General features: G+C 38.0%; 1 protein-coding gene across 1 annotated transcript; it reads left to right on the forward strand.

The window, feature by feature from the left end:
- Positions 1–1,833: 1,833 nt before the first annotated feature.
- On the forward strand, positions 1,834–9,071 carry zdhhc24 (zinc finger DHHC-type containing 24). The gene is made up of 4 exons (XM_052149202.1): positions 1,834–1,953; positions 2,097–2,563; positions 2,879–3,156; positions 8,316–9,071. The coding sequence occupies exons 2-4, from the start codon at positions 2,259–2,261 to the stop codon at positions 8,606–8,608; spliced, it is 876 nt and encodes a 291-aa protein (XP_052005162.1). The 5' UTR covers positions 1,834–1,953; positions 2,097–2,258; the 3' UTR covers positions 8,609–9,071.
- The last annotated feature ends 7,095 nt before the right edge of the window (positions 9,072–16,166 follow it).

A 16,166-nucleotide genomic window follows, 5' to 3' on the forward strand; every position in this document is an offset into this window, starting at 1 on the left:
TTTTTTCCTGATGTCTTGGCTGATTTCTTTTGATTTTCCCTTGGTGTCAAGCAAAGAGGCACTGAGTTTGAAGGTAGGCCTTAAAATACCTCCACAGGTACACCTCCAATTCAGTACACCTCCTATAAGAAGCTAATTGGCTAATTGTCTAAAGGCTTGACATCATTTTCTGGAATACACACACATACACACAAAAAACAATAACAAATAAAAATAAAACAAAATAATTATAAGTGTATAGATATAGTAGTGTCTACATGTATTGTCATAAGTTTAAGGACTAGGTTAATTTAATGTCATATAATAGTAATCATTATTATTAATTAAATGTGTTCTGGTGATGTTGTGGAGAGAGAGAGAAAGAAAGATATAGATTTAAACTTAGATATGGAACAATCAGTTATATTAATAATAATAGCAATAATAGTAGACGTAGTGGTAGCATTAATAATAATAAAAACAATAATAGCAGTAGTGCTTACAATAATATAATCTTAGATTTATGACATTTTAGACTAGTCAATAAAATGATTGGCGAGCACATCCAACAGACCCGTCCGACACAGACACCATTGGATTTTATAAGGGAGTTAAACATTTAAATGTTCACATAAAACCACTCCATTCTCGCTTGTCTTATCTAGAAGGGAACCGTCTGGCTGGAAAAGTCTCGCGAAAGTCATATGCGACATTCATACACTGTGTTTATTTTTGTTTAGTTCCACAGAGCTCACTACATACACCTACCTCTAAACTTTACTCCATATCTTTAAACATTACTATAACCTTAACTCTAAAACCTAATCCTAACCTTAGTGACAGCGAATGCGAGTCTCGCGACACTTTCCGAGCCCTTCTAGACACGACCATAGTCCCTTTCAAAGCAAATTAGTTCACTCGGCGGCCATCCTTGGAACCGCTTGGAACGCCCCCGGGCAGAATCATATTTGTTTATGATTCAAATGGTATGAAAGTACCTATTTAAAAAAAACAACAAATAAAAAACGAACAAAATCCTTTTTCAGGATGGTCCGCATGCGCGTTTTGAGTTGACTGACAGGCGATGTGTGTATGTGAAAGGTGATTGTCTCTTTTACCTGTAAGGCGGAAACGTTCTCGTCTACATCCGCCATGTTGGGCGTTTCTCCCAATCATTTTAATACTCCATCGGTCTTCACAAGTACTGGATAAGTGAAGGAGTTTTCATATAAAATTGTCCGTTTAGGTTAAGACAATTGTGTTTAAGGCGTTTGAAAGATAATGTGGAAGATATCAGTGCGTGTGTGTATGTGTGTGTGTAAAAATAAAATATAAATAAATAAAATATGCCCCTGAGACTATTGTTAATTATTTAAGACATTTGAAATATTATTTCCAAAAATAAGCCAAGATTGTTGTTCATTTTGAAGAAACTGATTTAATGTTAAAGTTTATCTCAATTGATAATGATAAAAATGTAGTATTTATATGTGATGTTATTATTATTACTATGCTCGTTATTATATACTTAAAGATAAAAGGACTGGGAAAAAAAAGTATTTTAACAATTTAAAATCGAAATTAAAACATATTTGAAAACGATATATACTGTGTACAAAAGTTTTTCTATACGGTCATTTTTGTTGCTTCACTTTAATGTAATTTTTTTCCCATATACCACTAACATGTTTATTTTATAACAATGTTTTTCAATTTTGTACGTGTCAATTTTGTACGTGTTTGTACAATTTTGTTCGTACCATCTGAATTTTTTTAAGCGCTCGTCTCTGACACGACCCATAAAACCTTCCCACACGGAACTGTTGTAATCAACGTTTGTATCTGACGGACAGTTTCAGCTGCAACACAGAACTTGTTGTAGCCTGCACCAGCAGTTCTTTGTTCAAGGCAGCTAGACAGCCAGCAGCGTTCCGCATTTATTATCGAAAAGGCGATTCCTAAATGGAATGATAGGTCGGTATCAAATAAAGATGAAATCATCCCAATTATTATATTATTACTAACCGATAGCTGCTGCCATTGTTATTTGAGCCTTCATTCTAATTTATAAGAGTTCTCAGTGCACTTTATGAGTGGATTCTATTTTTTTTTTTCAGATGGTCGTTAACCAATATGCTTCTAAAGGATTTCTAATGTCTCTCTCAATTGCCGATTTCTCCGTTTTTGTGATCAGATTCGAGCAAACGTGAAAGAAGTGGCTTTACATGTAGTATACAAGTGGAACAGGCAGTACGTCACGCGGGTGTTAAAGATAAAACATGGTTAGATTCACTAGCAAAGTGTGGTCTAAGTTGGAGGCAGCCAGCAGTCATCTGCCTATCGCGCTGAACGCTGTGTTGGTGTTCTCCATCACTGCGGAGGTCAGCTATCTCGTGCTGGTTGAAGCTCCCCTTGAGCCAGCTCAAAAGAAGACCGAGTGGTCCACCATTTGGAAAGCCATGCATCTCTTCGCTCAGTACTTCATGTTGGGCAATATAACCTGGAATGCTTCATTGTTTGTGAAAACTAACCCAAGTATACGCGGAGTGTTTCTTGGCGGGGATGTTTTGGGTCAAGGGTGGAGGTAAATGGTCTGTTTTGTTTGGATTGTTTTCTTATAATTTGTTTTAATACTTATCTCCATTCAACATAACAGCTACAACAAGCCTAGGCTGGTTGGTTGGACTTAGCTGGTTTGAGATGTTTTTCTGCTGGTTTAAGCTGGCCATTCAGGCTGGTCAGCTAAAAAGGGCCAGAAACACCTCTAAAACCAGCCATACAGCATAGGCTGGTTTTAGCTTCTTTTTTTCTGAGCTTGTGTGTCTTTCACCATTTCAGTTCAGAAAGGTCATCCAGTCTATAAACAATTACCATTTGTTATTTTCCTCTACTTTCACAGGTACTGTTACACCTGCGAGACACACACTCCCCCACGATGCTCACACTGCTATGATTGCAATGTGTGTGTTCTGCGACGCGATCACCACTGTGTGTTTTTTGGCCAGTGTGTCGGTTTCTGCAATTACCGGTATTTCCTGAGCTGTCTGTTCTTCATGTGGGCGGGGCTGCTTTATGCAGTAGTGATGAATGCTGAAGTCTTCATTGTCATCCTGAAGGAAGGTGTCACATTTCACAGTGTCATGCTATTGCTTGTGCCCTGGCTGATGCTTGTCTCTGGTGAGTATAATGGTGCTCTGCTTAATGGTGTAATATTGTGAGCTATTGAATGTTTTTTTTTATCTTTTGAGATAATATTTTATTTGTGTTATGTAAACATTCTGCATGTTTCAGAACTTGGAATTTCCACCCCTGTCCAAAAAGGCTATTTATTGAAAGTATACCTTATTTAGAGTACCGTCATATTTAATTTTGATGGAATTAAATTAAGGCTGTGAGGGATAGATTTACAGTCTCTTAAGTGTCTTGAATAGGGTGACCAGACGTCCGAAATCCAAGCAGTTGTCCCGAATCCTGCCCTAATTGTCCCGAAAATTAGAACAAAGTCTCAAGAGCAGACTCTCGAGTAGTTATAGTGTGACAGAATATTAAAAATTGCTCATTGCCGTCCTGCAGCCAGCTCCTGTCGGCTGCTCATTGCAACCATAGACAGTAAAAGAACGCAGAGAGCTGCAGTAGGCTACGTAGGCGGCAAGGCGTGAATTTCATGCTCAAAAAAGTCACAAGGAGTGATTTGATTGGATGTTGCTGATGTTAAAGCGCAGTGTTTGTTTTATTTGTTTCATGATGACACTTGAGTTCAATGGTTTTTTTTATTTGTATTTCCGTGTTTACATGACAGACAGTCATTACATTCAGAATTCCTCAATAAATAATTTTGCCCAGATTTTTGAAATTCATTAACCCCCCTGTTTTCGTCCGTCCCGAATTTTACCAATTCTGATCTGGTCACCCTAGTCATGAACTGTATAAAGGTGCAAAGTAGGGATGCACTGATGTATTGGTGGCCAATTATTGACCAAATTAAGTCAAGTCAACCTTTATTTATAGAGCACATTTAAAAACAACAGAAGTTGATCCAAAGTGCTTTACAGATCAAACAAACAAAATTATAGTGATACAAATATGGATTTAAAGCTAAATGTAAAATAAATAAAAACATTTAAATACAACATCATGTATTTATCCATTTCAAACTGTTCAATGGTCAATTCAATAGCTACAGAAAAAAATATTTTTTTAAAGAAAATGTTAAAATGGTTAATGATGAAGCTGACCTCGCATGGAAAGGGAGACTATTCCATAGATTAAGACCAATCACAGAAAAGGCACAGTCACCCTTAGATCTATTGCTGCAAAGGGGAATCAATAGAAGTTGATCAGAAGAACTAAGCGCTCTGGTGGGGGAGTAAGGGAGGAGAAGGTCACTTATATATGGGGTCACCATTAATTTGCAAGACCAGATAGTGCCTTGCAGATAAAAATCTGAATTTTAAAATTGACCCTGTATTTCACAGGAAGCCAGTCTAGAGGTGCTAAAACCGGTGAAATGTGATCCCTCTTTCTTGACCCTGCTAAAAGCCTATCTTGTAGGCTTTTTTTTAGGCTGTAATTTTGAACTAGCTGCAGGCAGGATAATGCAGTTTGGGGCTGACAAATGTACAATGAATTACTATAGTCCAATGTTGATGTAATAAGTGAGTGGATCACAATTTCCAAGTCTTTATTGGAAAGAATTTTTTTTATTTTAGCGATAGATCTTAGGTGGAAAATGCTACCCTTGTCAACAGCACACTGATCTGCATATTGAAAAGTAGCGAGCAGTCTAAAATCACTCCCAAGACTCCTTACGTGATCTTGTACATTGGACGACAGAGGACCTAACTGGGCAACCAGGCCAGGTAAGGAGGGCATGGAGGAACCCAAAATCAGAACTTTGGTTTTGCTTTAATTGTCAGAAATTGTTTGCCAGCCAATGTTTAATATCTTTGAAGCAATTTAGGGCATTCTCAGATGAACAATTCTTGTCAATTAAATTGGGAATCGTCAGCGTAACAGTGATGAGATATGCCGTAATTCTGAAAAACAGAGCTCAGAGGAAGCATTTACAGGGAAAATAACAAGGGTCTTAAAATCGACCTTTGAGGGACACCACACTGTAATTGAGCTGATGTAGAAGAAAAATTACCTAAATTTACAGAGAACGTCAGTTCTTTTAGATAAGATGAATACAACTGGAGGGCCATATCCTGGATGCCACTGATCATACATTGTAAATGATGCAGAATCTAAGAATATTATGGTCGATTGTGTCGAACGCGGCACTGAGATCTAATAAAACTTAGAAGACAGGTGAATGTCATTTAGAGGAATTCAAATTAAAACCATCGGCATATCGGTTATTAGCATGAAAAATCTACATTTTATTTAATTATTATTATAATTATTCATTCGTAAGGCACTGTTTAAACTCTGAATTAAAATTAGGAATGCAGCTAATAATTGTTTTGCTAATCGATTAATCTAGTATGCTTACTAGGACTAGATGTTAAAAATCCCTTGAATCCCTTGATTATTAGAACGATTATTCAACTATTCAGCAATTGTTGCAACAATTATTCATTAGCTCTTAACTAATTATTCAGCTTGTGCCCCAGCTTAAAAGGTTGTATTAAATGTGCTAATAAAGAGGACAAAATTATACTTTAAAAATACCTCAAAGTTACATTCACTGAATTAAAGGGGAAAACAAGTCTTTTTATTAAGATAAATACAGTAAAGAAATTCACTGCAAAAAATCCTATCGTTATCAAGTGTTTTTGTCTTGTTTTCCATTTGAAATTGTCTAAAAAGCCTTAAAATAAGATACATTTATTTGAGAAGCAACATATAAGATATGATAAATGTATTTTGTATACAAGTGTATTTTTTCACTTGGTTATACTTCTGCGTGTGCAGTAAAGATAAAATATATTTGTATTCAAGATCTATTCTCTAAAATCAAGTCTAAATATCTTGTATGCTGCTTCTCAGGTGAATGCTTCTTTTTTAAAGGATTTTTTTTATTTTTTATATTATATTCATCATTCTCAGATAAGTTTTAAAAAAAATAAACCTCTCATTAATAAGGCTGCCTATTGCCAATTTTCTTCATGACAAGAAATGCAGTTTCAATCTCTCCCCCTTTGATTGGGACACTTTGTGCAACTCATAGTAGAGATGCTGATTGCACAGAGAAATGCCAGTTTGTAGTTTTTACATGATCTGCTTCTGTATTATTTGGACTTTTAATAAAACTACAAGCATTAAATATAACTGCATTTAAGATGTAGTTTAAGATGATGCTGGGGTGTTTCCTTTAAAGACACTCAACACGCAAGTTTTCTTCAGCGGAGTGGCAGTTTCAGCTTCACTTATTCCACAAAGAGTGTGTTTCTGTATTTACTTATTTGGTATTTTTGTATAATTCCCTCATACTTTGCGATCTACATCACCTGAAGCTGTTTGGAAAGTTTAGAGTGCCTCTGGATTGTGATCTGTGTAATTCTTCCTCAGTCAGGCTCAAACTGCAGTGCTGCTCTCATGCATCATCATTAGAGTTTAATGTGATCCCATGTTATGTTAAAAGGTCAAACGACTATTCGACAAGATAAACTGTTGACAAAAAGTTTTCATTTTCGATGTTGTCGATAACGTCGACTAGTCGTTTCAGCCCTAATTCAAATAAACAATCCAGAAATAATACCAGCAGAAATGTATTGATTGATTAAATGAATTAAGATTGAAATCGCAATATGGGCTTGCGCAGTTACTAAACCTTAAAGGCTGATTTAAAAAAAAATAGTCTGCATTCAGTGCTTCAGTCAGCGCTGTGTGAGCAAGCGGCACCCTCTAGCGGTTTGAACGGCATTATCAGTTAAACTACTGTAATACATATTTTAAAACAGGTTAAAAAGGCTTTGTTGAAACTTTTTATTTTTCCATGATGTGGTTGACATTTCTGTGGAACGTTGTAGTGCTCATATATTAGTAATTATTTTAGTACTTTAGTAAAATTAGAGTTCTATTGTTTTGATCTGAAAGCACAGAAGTACAAAATTAAAAAAAATTACTATCATGTTTTCTCATTTAGTTTTTATGTTCTATTTGTCTTTTATTGTGTCTGTCTCTTAAAATTTGGGCCTGTGTTCAACAGATCTAATTTATGTTCAGTGGAAATTATATGATGTTAGAACAGTAAAAAAAAAAAGGTTTTGTACATTTTTAAAGCATAATTCCGAAGTAAAGCAGTGATCGGATGACAAAATATCGAAATCGGCCTATAATCTTTTTTTTGTAAATCCTTATTTGTATCAGCCAAAAATGTAGCATTGCTAGTGCAAAAAGTCCTAGATCACATCTAATTTTCACAAGTAATGTTTTCTAAGGGTCATTTTTATTTTGTCTTCTGAAACGTTTTTGTAAAGATGTTTTCAATATTTAATCAGCTGAAAGATTAACACCACTTTAAACAATTATGCCACCCATTGAAGTGACTACGTCTATCCTTCACAGCCTGGTTTACATTCCCATCAAAATTGTAATCTGACATTACTCTGAATAAGGTCTAGAGAGTAACACATGACTACCAACGTTTACATGTCAGTGACGCCTATTCGATATTCAGTTACAGTGAGGTAATAGTTTTTTTGGGAGGGTTAACATTGCTTGCTCTGACTAGCTTTGCAGAACTTCCCATAGGAATGAACAGAAGATTGGAGTAAACAATGCATTTTTTGGCAAAATATTTTTTGGAGTGAAGTCTGACATTGCAAAGCATATTTATCTGTTTTTTGTCAAATTTGTGCGATTATCTAATCAGCCAATCTTGTGGCAGCAGTGCATAAAATCATGCAGATACGGGTCAGGAGCTTCAGTTAATTTTCACATCAACCACCAGAATGGGGAAAATTTGATCTCAGTAATATGGAGGGTGGCATGATTGTTGGTGCCAGACGGGCTGGTTTGAGTATTTCTGTAGCTGCTGATCTCCTGGGATTTCACCCACAACAGTCAAGAATTTACTCCGAAGGGTTCCAAAAATAAAAAAACGTCCATTGAGCGGCAGTTCTGTGGATGGAAATGCCTTGTTGATGAGAGAGGTCAACAGAGAATGGCCAGCCTGGTTAGAACTGACAAAGTCCATGGTAACTCAGATAACAGCTCTGTAGAATTGTGAGAAAAATTGCATCTCCGAATGCTATTCTGAGATGGGGTTTGGTGCTGTTTTGGCAGTACAAGGGGTACCTACACAATATTAGGCAGGTGATTTTAATGTTGTGGCTGATCAGTGTATTGTTCCAAAATACCTCTAAACATCTGTTTTTCTCCCCTCACAGGACAAGTGACGACACGAGCATTCGCTTTTGCATTCATTGCTGACACTTGTGTTGTGGGCTTTCTTCTGGTTGCTGCCTTCCTGTTCTTTCATGTGATTCTGATGCTGAGGGGCCAGACCACACGTGAGTGGTACTCCACCCGCCAGCCTTACAGCCTGGGAGTTGTGGCCAACATTAGAGAATGCCTGGGCAGAAATTGGTACATTTGCTGGCTCTGTCCACTGATTCCATCCCCCCTGCCTGGAGACGGTATAAACTTTAAAGTGACTGGCTTACTGGAGCCCAAGAAGTAAAGGGTGTGTGCACTGATAGATGTATTGTCATTGTTATTTGAATTTATTGGCCCAGCTTATGCAGAATGGCATGTTGTTGAGCCTGAAGCAGTAGTAGCATGCTGCGCTGCCACCTAACAATTACCAGCTCTTACCAGCTGTCTTTTTATCAGAAGAACCAGCAAGATATTTACTTTACTTTGTAGTTTCACTTCACAAAAGTTTTTCCTTATTACAACAGTTTTTATTTGATTTTAATAGGTGTTTGTTTTGGTGGATCTAAGATTTGTTTGTTTATTTGTTTAATAAAAGAAAAGAATCTGTTTGTTTGGAAAAGGAACTTTTTTTTTTTTTTTTCAAAATGAATTGTTTTGCACTCCTGATTCTCTTTCTATTTTAACAGTCAATGACGTGCCAAATATTATGCTCAAATGTGAATGTACTATATGCCAAGGTGTCAATTAATTAATTTTTTCAGAGTTATAAAATAAAAGTAATTCTTTTTCTATGACTATATTGTTTACTTTCACTCTTTAAAACTTTAATGTTATTGTTTTGAGTCATTATTAGTGTAATAGTTGGCCATATTACTAAGAAAGGGCTTTGGAGCATTTAATTTCAGGCACTTAATTCATTGCTATGAAGGAAGAGTGTAATGTAAGATGGCGCAATGTTTTTACAATGCAATGAAAGATATAGTGGCCCAATAAATATATGTATATTTAAGCCACACTTAAAAATGTATGTATGAATGTCATTGAACTAGACAACAAAATATCTAACAAAGTAGCAAACAAATTATGCTAACCAGTAGGGCTGTCAAATAAAAATTTGAATATTCATTGAATTTAAGAAAAAAAATGCAAATCTTGGAGCGTGCCAAGCACTAACGATGACTTCAGATCGATCACATTCTTGCAGTAAAAAATGGCTAGACAGCGCAACAAATACAGTTTAACAGAAAGCATGTGTCTCAAGATGGTTTTTAAAGTTCTTTTTAATGAGACACAACATCTAAAAAAACAGCACTCCTTCACGAGACGCTGAATAAACAAAAACAAAGCGAAGCTTAGACATTCCTCTAGTGCAAAATTAAATAGAAAAACAAATGGATTGTTGCCAAAGCGTTCGGTGTGAACAGCCCCTTACTGTAGTTGGAGGTCTTTAGCCATTGCTTCTTGCTCTCTTTTTCAAATTAAGCAATTACTTTTTTAAACGCTTTGTCAGGAAAGATGTTCAACTTGGAAATGTGTCTCGAGATTCTTTCGTTCGGTTCCATTCTGTTGTTTTCCGTCTGATTGAACAGCCCCTGGCCTGTGCTCATAATGTGAGCCGCTTCACCACCAAGCCAAATTCAGCCGAATACCACTGCTATCTGTTAATATTGCTACTCTACATACAACTGTACTGAATAAAAAACAATATGGTATTTCTCTGTTATTATAGCTTGTGTCTGGTGTAGAATACTGTGGCATCAGTACAAGTGTCATCATGTGAACTGTCTATGGAAGTGTCCCCACCTCCCCTCATTTTTCTTTTGACTTAACATTTGAAAATATGGACAGACTCAAACTTTTTATTTTATGCACACTAGTTGAAAATAAAATGCTTTTTTTTTTTTTTTTTTTTTAACAGCAAGGAAAGTTCTTTGTAATGTATGGTTTATGTATACAATGCTCCCTCTTGTGGACTAAGAAAAAAACATCAATTTTAAAATCAGCTGACTTTAAAATTCGAATTGAACTCAAATTTGGTTTCTCTTCCCAATTGACAGCCCTACAAACCAGGGCTTTAAAGCCCTTGATTATATTTAGCATTAGCCCATATGAAAATGCACCATAGCTTTATGTTTTTACATTGGTTAACAAAACCATGGTAACCCAAGGTAAAACAAAGAAAATCTTCACTACTACGGTTAGATGTAACATGATTTTTATAAAGCAAACTATGGTATTTTTGTAATGGAAAATGGTTACCTAAACACTTATATTTATATATATTCAAAATATCAACATTTATAAACTGCCATACTGTAACAAAAATGAATGATTCCTCACTCCGTGAAAATATTATGAATCTATTTCTGTATAAAATACTAGCTAGTAGGCCTACAGTTAGTGTTACTACAGTAAATATATGGTTACTCTCCAAGGGGCCTGATGTGTAAAACATCTTGTTTATGTCTGTGCTCCTGTTCATCTTGGCAGTAGCCTACTGTTTTGAATGTCGGGCCAGTTAATGTGGTTTTAAACTACTTTACTCACCAATGGTTTTCATAGAGGCTTTGCACCTGATCCTGTGCCGAATTCAGTTTTCTCACTGGTTCCCTTACAACTCTGTACACTTGACATTGCGTGCTAATGCATAAGGGGAGTTGTCTTTCCACATGACCTAGTTTGAAACCTCTCTACAATAATGTCAATATTCTAATATTGGCAATGGTATTTGAGGAACCTACACAATCTTGCCTTGAATGGTTCCTGCTGTCTGGTTGTCGTCAAGCAACCGCGTCTCGTAGATCTGCCCCGTTCTTCCCTAAAGGTCAGGACTATCAAAGTCATGGTGCGTGCCCTATTCAACTCGCCCATGCAGTGATTACATCCTCTCTAATGTGGTTCATGGGGAAGAAAGCAGTTATGCCCAACTACCCCCTGTGAGGAGGCGGTAGCGTCTCACCTCTGCCCAGCGAGTAGCAGGGTGTGGAAATCATGCCTCATTCATCCTTCCAAGCACTGTTGACTGCCGTCCACAATGGCTATAAGAGCATACTCAGCGGCGGGCCAAGCTGGTTCAGCACTCCACGTAATGGCGGTGCTCCAGGTCTTTCAAGCAAATGGAAGAGCAAGGCTACAATCTATATACATTCAAAGAGCTCCGCACTTTTACAGATTTAGCGCTGCACACCACGAAAGTCACTGAGCAAGCCATTGGCAAGTCAATGGGCAACCTGGTAGTTCTGAATCATCACATCTGGCTGACCCTCACAGTCCTGTGTGACAAGGAAAAAGCTGCTCTGTTGGATGCTCCAGTGTCTCCAGCCGGCCTCTTCGGTTGCACTGTGGATAAGTTTGCTGAGCGTTACATCGCGACTCAGCAACAGTCACAGGCTATGAGACATTTTATGCCAAAACAGAGTAACGTTTCACAGCTGGCTCGCTCCCACTCTTGTTTCGAGCCAGTGCCTGGCCAAAAGCCCCATGCCCGCTGCCTCCGCACCGCCAAGCCACCAGTGAGGCCACGCAAGCCGTGGCTCAAACGGAAGAAGCCCCCCCGCGCAGCAAAAGCGATGCTGACAGACACAGCCTTTTGAAACAGAATACAGAGCTCAATGTTCCCCCTGGGTCTGCTCTGAAGAAGACTCGATTGGAGACACACAACACTCTTCCCCATCTCCCCAGTGTTGGTTGTCGGGGAAGGAATATTGCTGTTCACAATATTGTTAATAATGAAAGAACCAAATTGCCCTCTGTCCCGTTATGCGGACGTGTGGCGAACCCTTACAAGTATTTCAGATTAGCTAAAATTATTAGATCGAACATGGGTTTACGATCCAATTTGCACACCAGCCACCGCGTTTCAACATTAAAAATTCCTGACTGGGTTCGTGAAGGGGTTAATTCATACTATATGACTAAATATTCATTCTGAGTGCTCCCCTCCTGGCCCACCATGAGGGTCATTCACTTGCGGCATACTTGTCTCGGTCGTCATCCTGCGGGACTGTGGCATCATGTTTCCTCTCTGGAAGGTCATGTCATTTAGTATGGCGTGATGGTATTCTGTTCCCCATATGCATTAGCACGCAATGTCAAGCGTACGGATTCGTAAGGGAATGTCTTGGTTATGTACGTAACCTCAGTTCCCTGAGACAAAGGGAACAAGACCTTGCAAACGCTGGCCGCACTACAAGACTCTGAGTTCTTTTAAGGTGTGAGCGATGCGCTCCTTGTCCCTGTGAAAATTCTGAGGAATGGTGTTTGTGCACCTGCTTTTATAGCAGACAGCTTCGTGCCTAAAAGGGCGGGGCTCAAACACAAGAGCCAATTATTAGAATATTGGCTTTATGGTAGAGATGTTTCAACTAGGTCGTGTGGAAGGACACTCCCCATATTCGTTAGCATGCAATGTCTCGTTCCCTTCGTCTCAGGGAACCGAGGTTACATATGTAACTGAGACATATGAAAAATACAAAAAGGAGTGATTTGTAAATTATATTCACCCTTTGCTATATTGAAGGCACTACAACTACACAATATATGATGTTTTTCCTGAATTTCATTGTTGTTTGAAAATGTAGAGTAATTTCAAATCAGATGATTGCAACATACTCCAAAAAAAGTTGAGACAGGGGCAATTTAAAACTAATAACAATTTTATGAGTTGAAATAAGGCGATGTGACACAGGAGATATTAAACAGGTGAGGCAATTGTGTCATAGTATATAGGGAGCCTCCAAAAAAAAAAGTTCTTCAAGAGCAAGGATCGTTCAAGACTTGACAATTTGCCAACAGATGCTTCAGCAAATAATCCAGTACTTTGAGAACAATGTTCCCCAAAGACAAATTGGAAAGATTTGGGGCATTTCACCCTCTACAGTGCACAATATAGTTAAAAGATTCAAGGAACCTGGTCAAATCTCAGTGCAGTCAACGGGCATTCAGAAGAAAACCACTTCTGAATGCACGTGATCTCTCGCTCAGACATCACTGTCTTAACATCATTCATCTGTAATGGATATTATGAACGTGGGTTTGGGATTACTTAAATAAACTTTTGTTAGTCAACACCATTCACTGCTGTATCAACAGATGCAAGTTAAGACTTTACTATGCAAAGCAGAAGCCCTACATCAGCACTGTCCAGAAGCACTGCCGATTTCTCTGGGCTCGGACTCGCCTTAGAAAGTAGAACAGTGGAACTGTGTTTTTTTTGGTCTGAAGAGTCATGGCATGGCACATCTGTGAGAACACCATGAATGCGGACAGAAATGTAAAAATTTTGAGCAGCATACAGCCGTGGCCAAATGTATTGGCAGTGACATAAATTTTATGTTTTGCAAAGTTTGCTGCTTCAGTATTTGTAGATTAATTTTTCACATGATTCTATGGTATACTGGAAAACAATAAGTATTTCATACATTTTAAATGCTTGTATTAGCAAAAACACTCAATTTATGCAAAGAGTCAATATTTACAGTGTTGACATTTGTTCTTCATAACCTCTGCAATTCGCTCTGGCATGCTGATATCAGCTTTTGGTCAAATCCTGACTGATTTCTTGCCTTATTAGTGCGCCTAGTTGATCACAGTTATTTTGTGGTCTTCTGCTTGTCCACTCACCTTTTGAGGATTGACCACAGGTTCTCTATGGGATTAAGATCCGGGGAGTTGCCTGGCCATGGATCCAAAATTTCAATGTAATGATCTCCGAGCAACTTCATTATCACCTTGTGACATGGTGCTCCATTATGCTGTAAAATGCACGGATCATCACCAAATTACTCCTGGATTGTTGGAAGAAGTTGCTCTTGCAGGAAGTTTTGATGCCATTCTTTATTCATGGCAGTGTTTTGGGGCAGAATTGTGAGAGCCCCCACTCCCTTGGATGAAAAGCAACCCCACACATGGATGGTCTCAGGATGCTTCACTGTTGGCATGACACAGGACTTGTGGTAGCGTTCACCTTTTCTTCTCCGGACTATCAATTTTCCAGATGTCCCAAACAGTCGGAAGTGGGCTTCATCAGAGAAAATAACTTTGCACCAGTCTTCTGTTGTCCAATCCTTGTACTTCTTGCATAATTCCAGTCTGTCCTTGATGTTTTTCTTGGAGAGGAGTGGCTTCTTTGCTGCACTTCTTGACACCAGGCCATTGTCCAAAAGTCTTCTCCTCACTGTGCGTGCAGATGCACTCACACCAACCTGCTGCCAATATTGAGCAAGCTCTGCACTGGTGGTGACACGATTCCGTAGCTAACTCCTCAGGAGGAGACGGTCCTGGTGCTTGCTGGACAATCTGGGATGTCCTGAAGCCTTCTTCACTGCAGCTGAACCTCTCTCCTTGAAGTTCTTGATGATCCGGTAAATGGTTCTTTCAGGTGCAATATTCTTTGCAGCAATTTCCTTGCATGTGAGGCCATTTGATGCAAAGCGATGATGGCTGCACTTCTTTCTTTAGAGGTAAACATTGCTAACAAAAACACAATGATTGGAAGCCCCCTCTTCCCTTCTTTTATAGCAATCAGTCTGCTCTTATAATCCAACCAGAATGATAGTGATTTCACCTGACTAGTACTCACTTTCCCAGGTGCTGCTGATATGATTCATGAAATAATGTTAGCTGGTCATTTTGTGCCAATGAAGCTTTTTGCAATTATTTAAAATGATCACTCTGCACAATAATATAGAAACAATGTGAATCAACACCACAACAACTGAAGCAGAAAACTTTGCAAAACAAAATTTATGTCACTGCCAATGCTTTTGTCCATGGCTGCAAACCAGCGCCGTCTTTTCCAGGGAAGTCAAACCACATACTGCCTGGATTTCTAGTGCATGGCTGTGTTAGCAGAGAGTGCTAGATTGGCCTGCCCACAGTCCTGACCTGTCTCCAATTGAGAATGTTAGGCACATTATGAAACGCACCATACGGCAACAAAGACTCAATTGTGCAGCTAAAGACCTACATAATGGGTGACTGGGGAAAATTTAAAATTTCTAAACTTAACAAACTTGTGTCTTCAGTGCCCAAATGCTTAAGTGTTATTAGAACAAATGGGGATGTTTCATAGTGGTAAACACTCGACTGTCCCAACTTTTTTGGAGCATGTTGCAATTATCTGATTTGAAATGACTGTACATTTAAAAAAAAAAAAAACTATGAAACTCACTAGGAACAACATCATATGTGTAGTTGTAGTGCTTTCAATTTATCAAAGGGTGAATATAATTTACAGATCATAATTACCCTTTTTGTTTTTATTAGCATTTTTCATACCGTCTCAACTTTTTTGGATCAGGGTTGTATGTTTTATTTGATATTCAATATAATGGTTTAATGGAATCTAATCTACAGTTTAAGCAGAAATAATAGTGTGCATGATTAACTAATTATTAGACTTGCAAGGAATTAAGAACACATTACTAAACTTCATCAAAGTGTCATCTGCAAGCAAATGATGCTAAATCTTTTCTCAGAACTAACTTAAAGGGATTCTTCATCCAAAAATGAAATTTCTCTCATTTACTCACTCTCATGACATACCAGAAGTGTATGACTTTCTTCTGCTGAACACAGACGAAGATTTTTTAGAAGCATTTCACAGCTCTGTAGGTCCATACAATGCAAGTGAATGGTAGCCAGAATTTGCATTCTTCATGCATATCACCACCTACTGTGTATGGAGAAGAATTTATAGTTAAAAAAGGACTTTCATATTAATTTGTTTCTCACTCAAACATATAGTCGCCCCTGTAGATATAGATTTTACCAATGGAGTCTTCAACGTTTTGGTCACAATTCACTTTTCATTTTTGAATTTACTTTAAACATAGGCTACTGGTTTCAAGGTGATTTTAGTG

This window comes from Xyrauchen texanus, chromosome 19 (assembly GCF_025860055.1).
Source record: "Xyrauchen texanus isolate HMW12.3.18 chromosome 19, RBS_HiC_50CHRs, whole genome shotgun sequence".
Classification (NCBI taxonomy): Eukaryota; Metazoa; Chordata; class Actinopteri; order Cypriniformes; family Catostomidae; genus Xyrauchen; species Xyrauchen texanus.

What these genes read in the sequence shown, in the direction of transcription:
- zdhhc24 (XM_052149202.1), top strand. Translation starts at nt 2,259, where the DNA reads ATGGTTAGATTCACTAGCAAAGTGTGGTCTAAGTTGGAGGCAGCCAGC. An exon ending in GTTTTGGGTCAAGGGTGGAG is followed by an intron (nt 2,564 to 2,878) that starts GTAAATGGTCTG and finishes CTACTTTCACAG; the next exon opens with GTACTGTTACACCTGCGAGA. An exon ending in CTGGCTGATGCTTGTCTCTG is followed by an intron (nt 3,157 to 8,315) that starts GTGAGTATAATG and finishes CTCCCCTCACAG; the next exon opens with GACAAGTGACGACACGAGCA.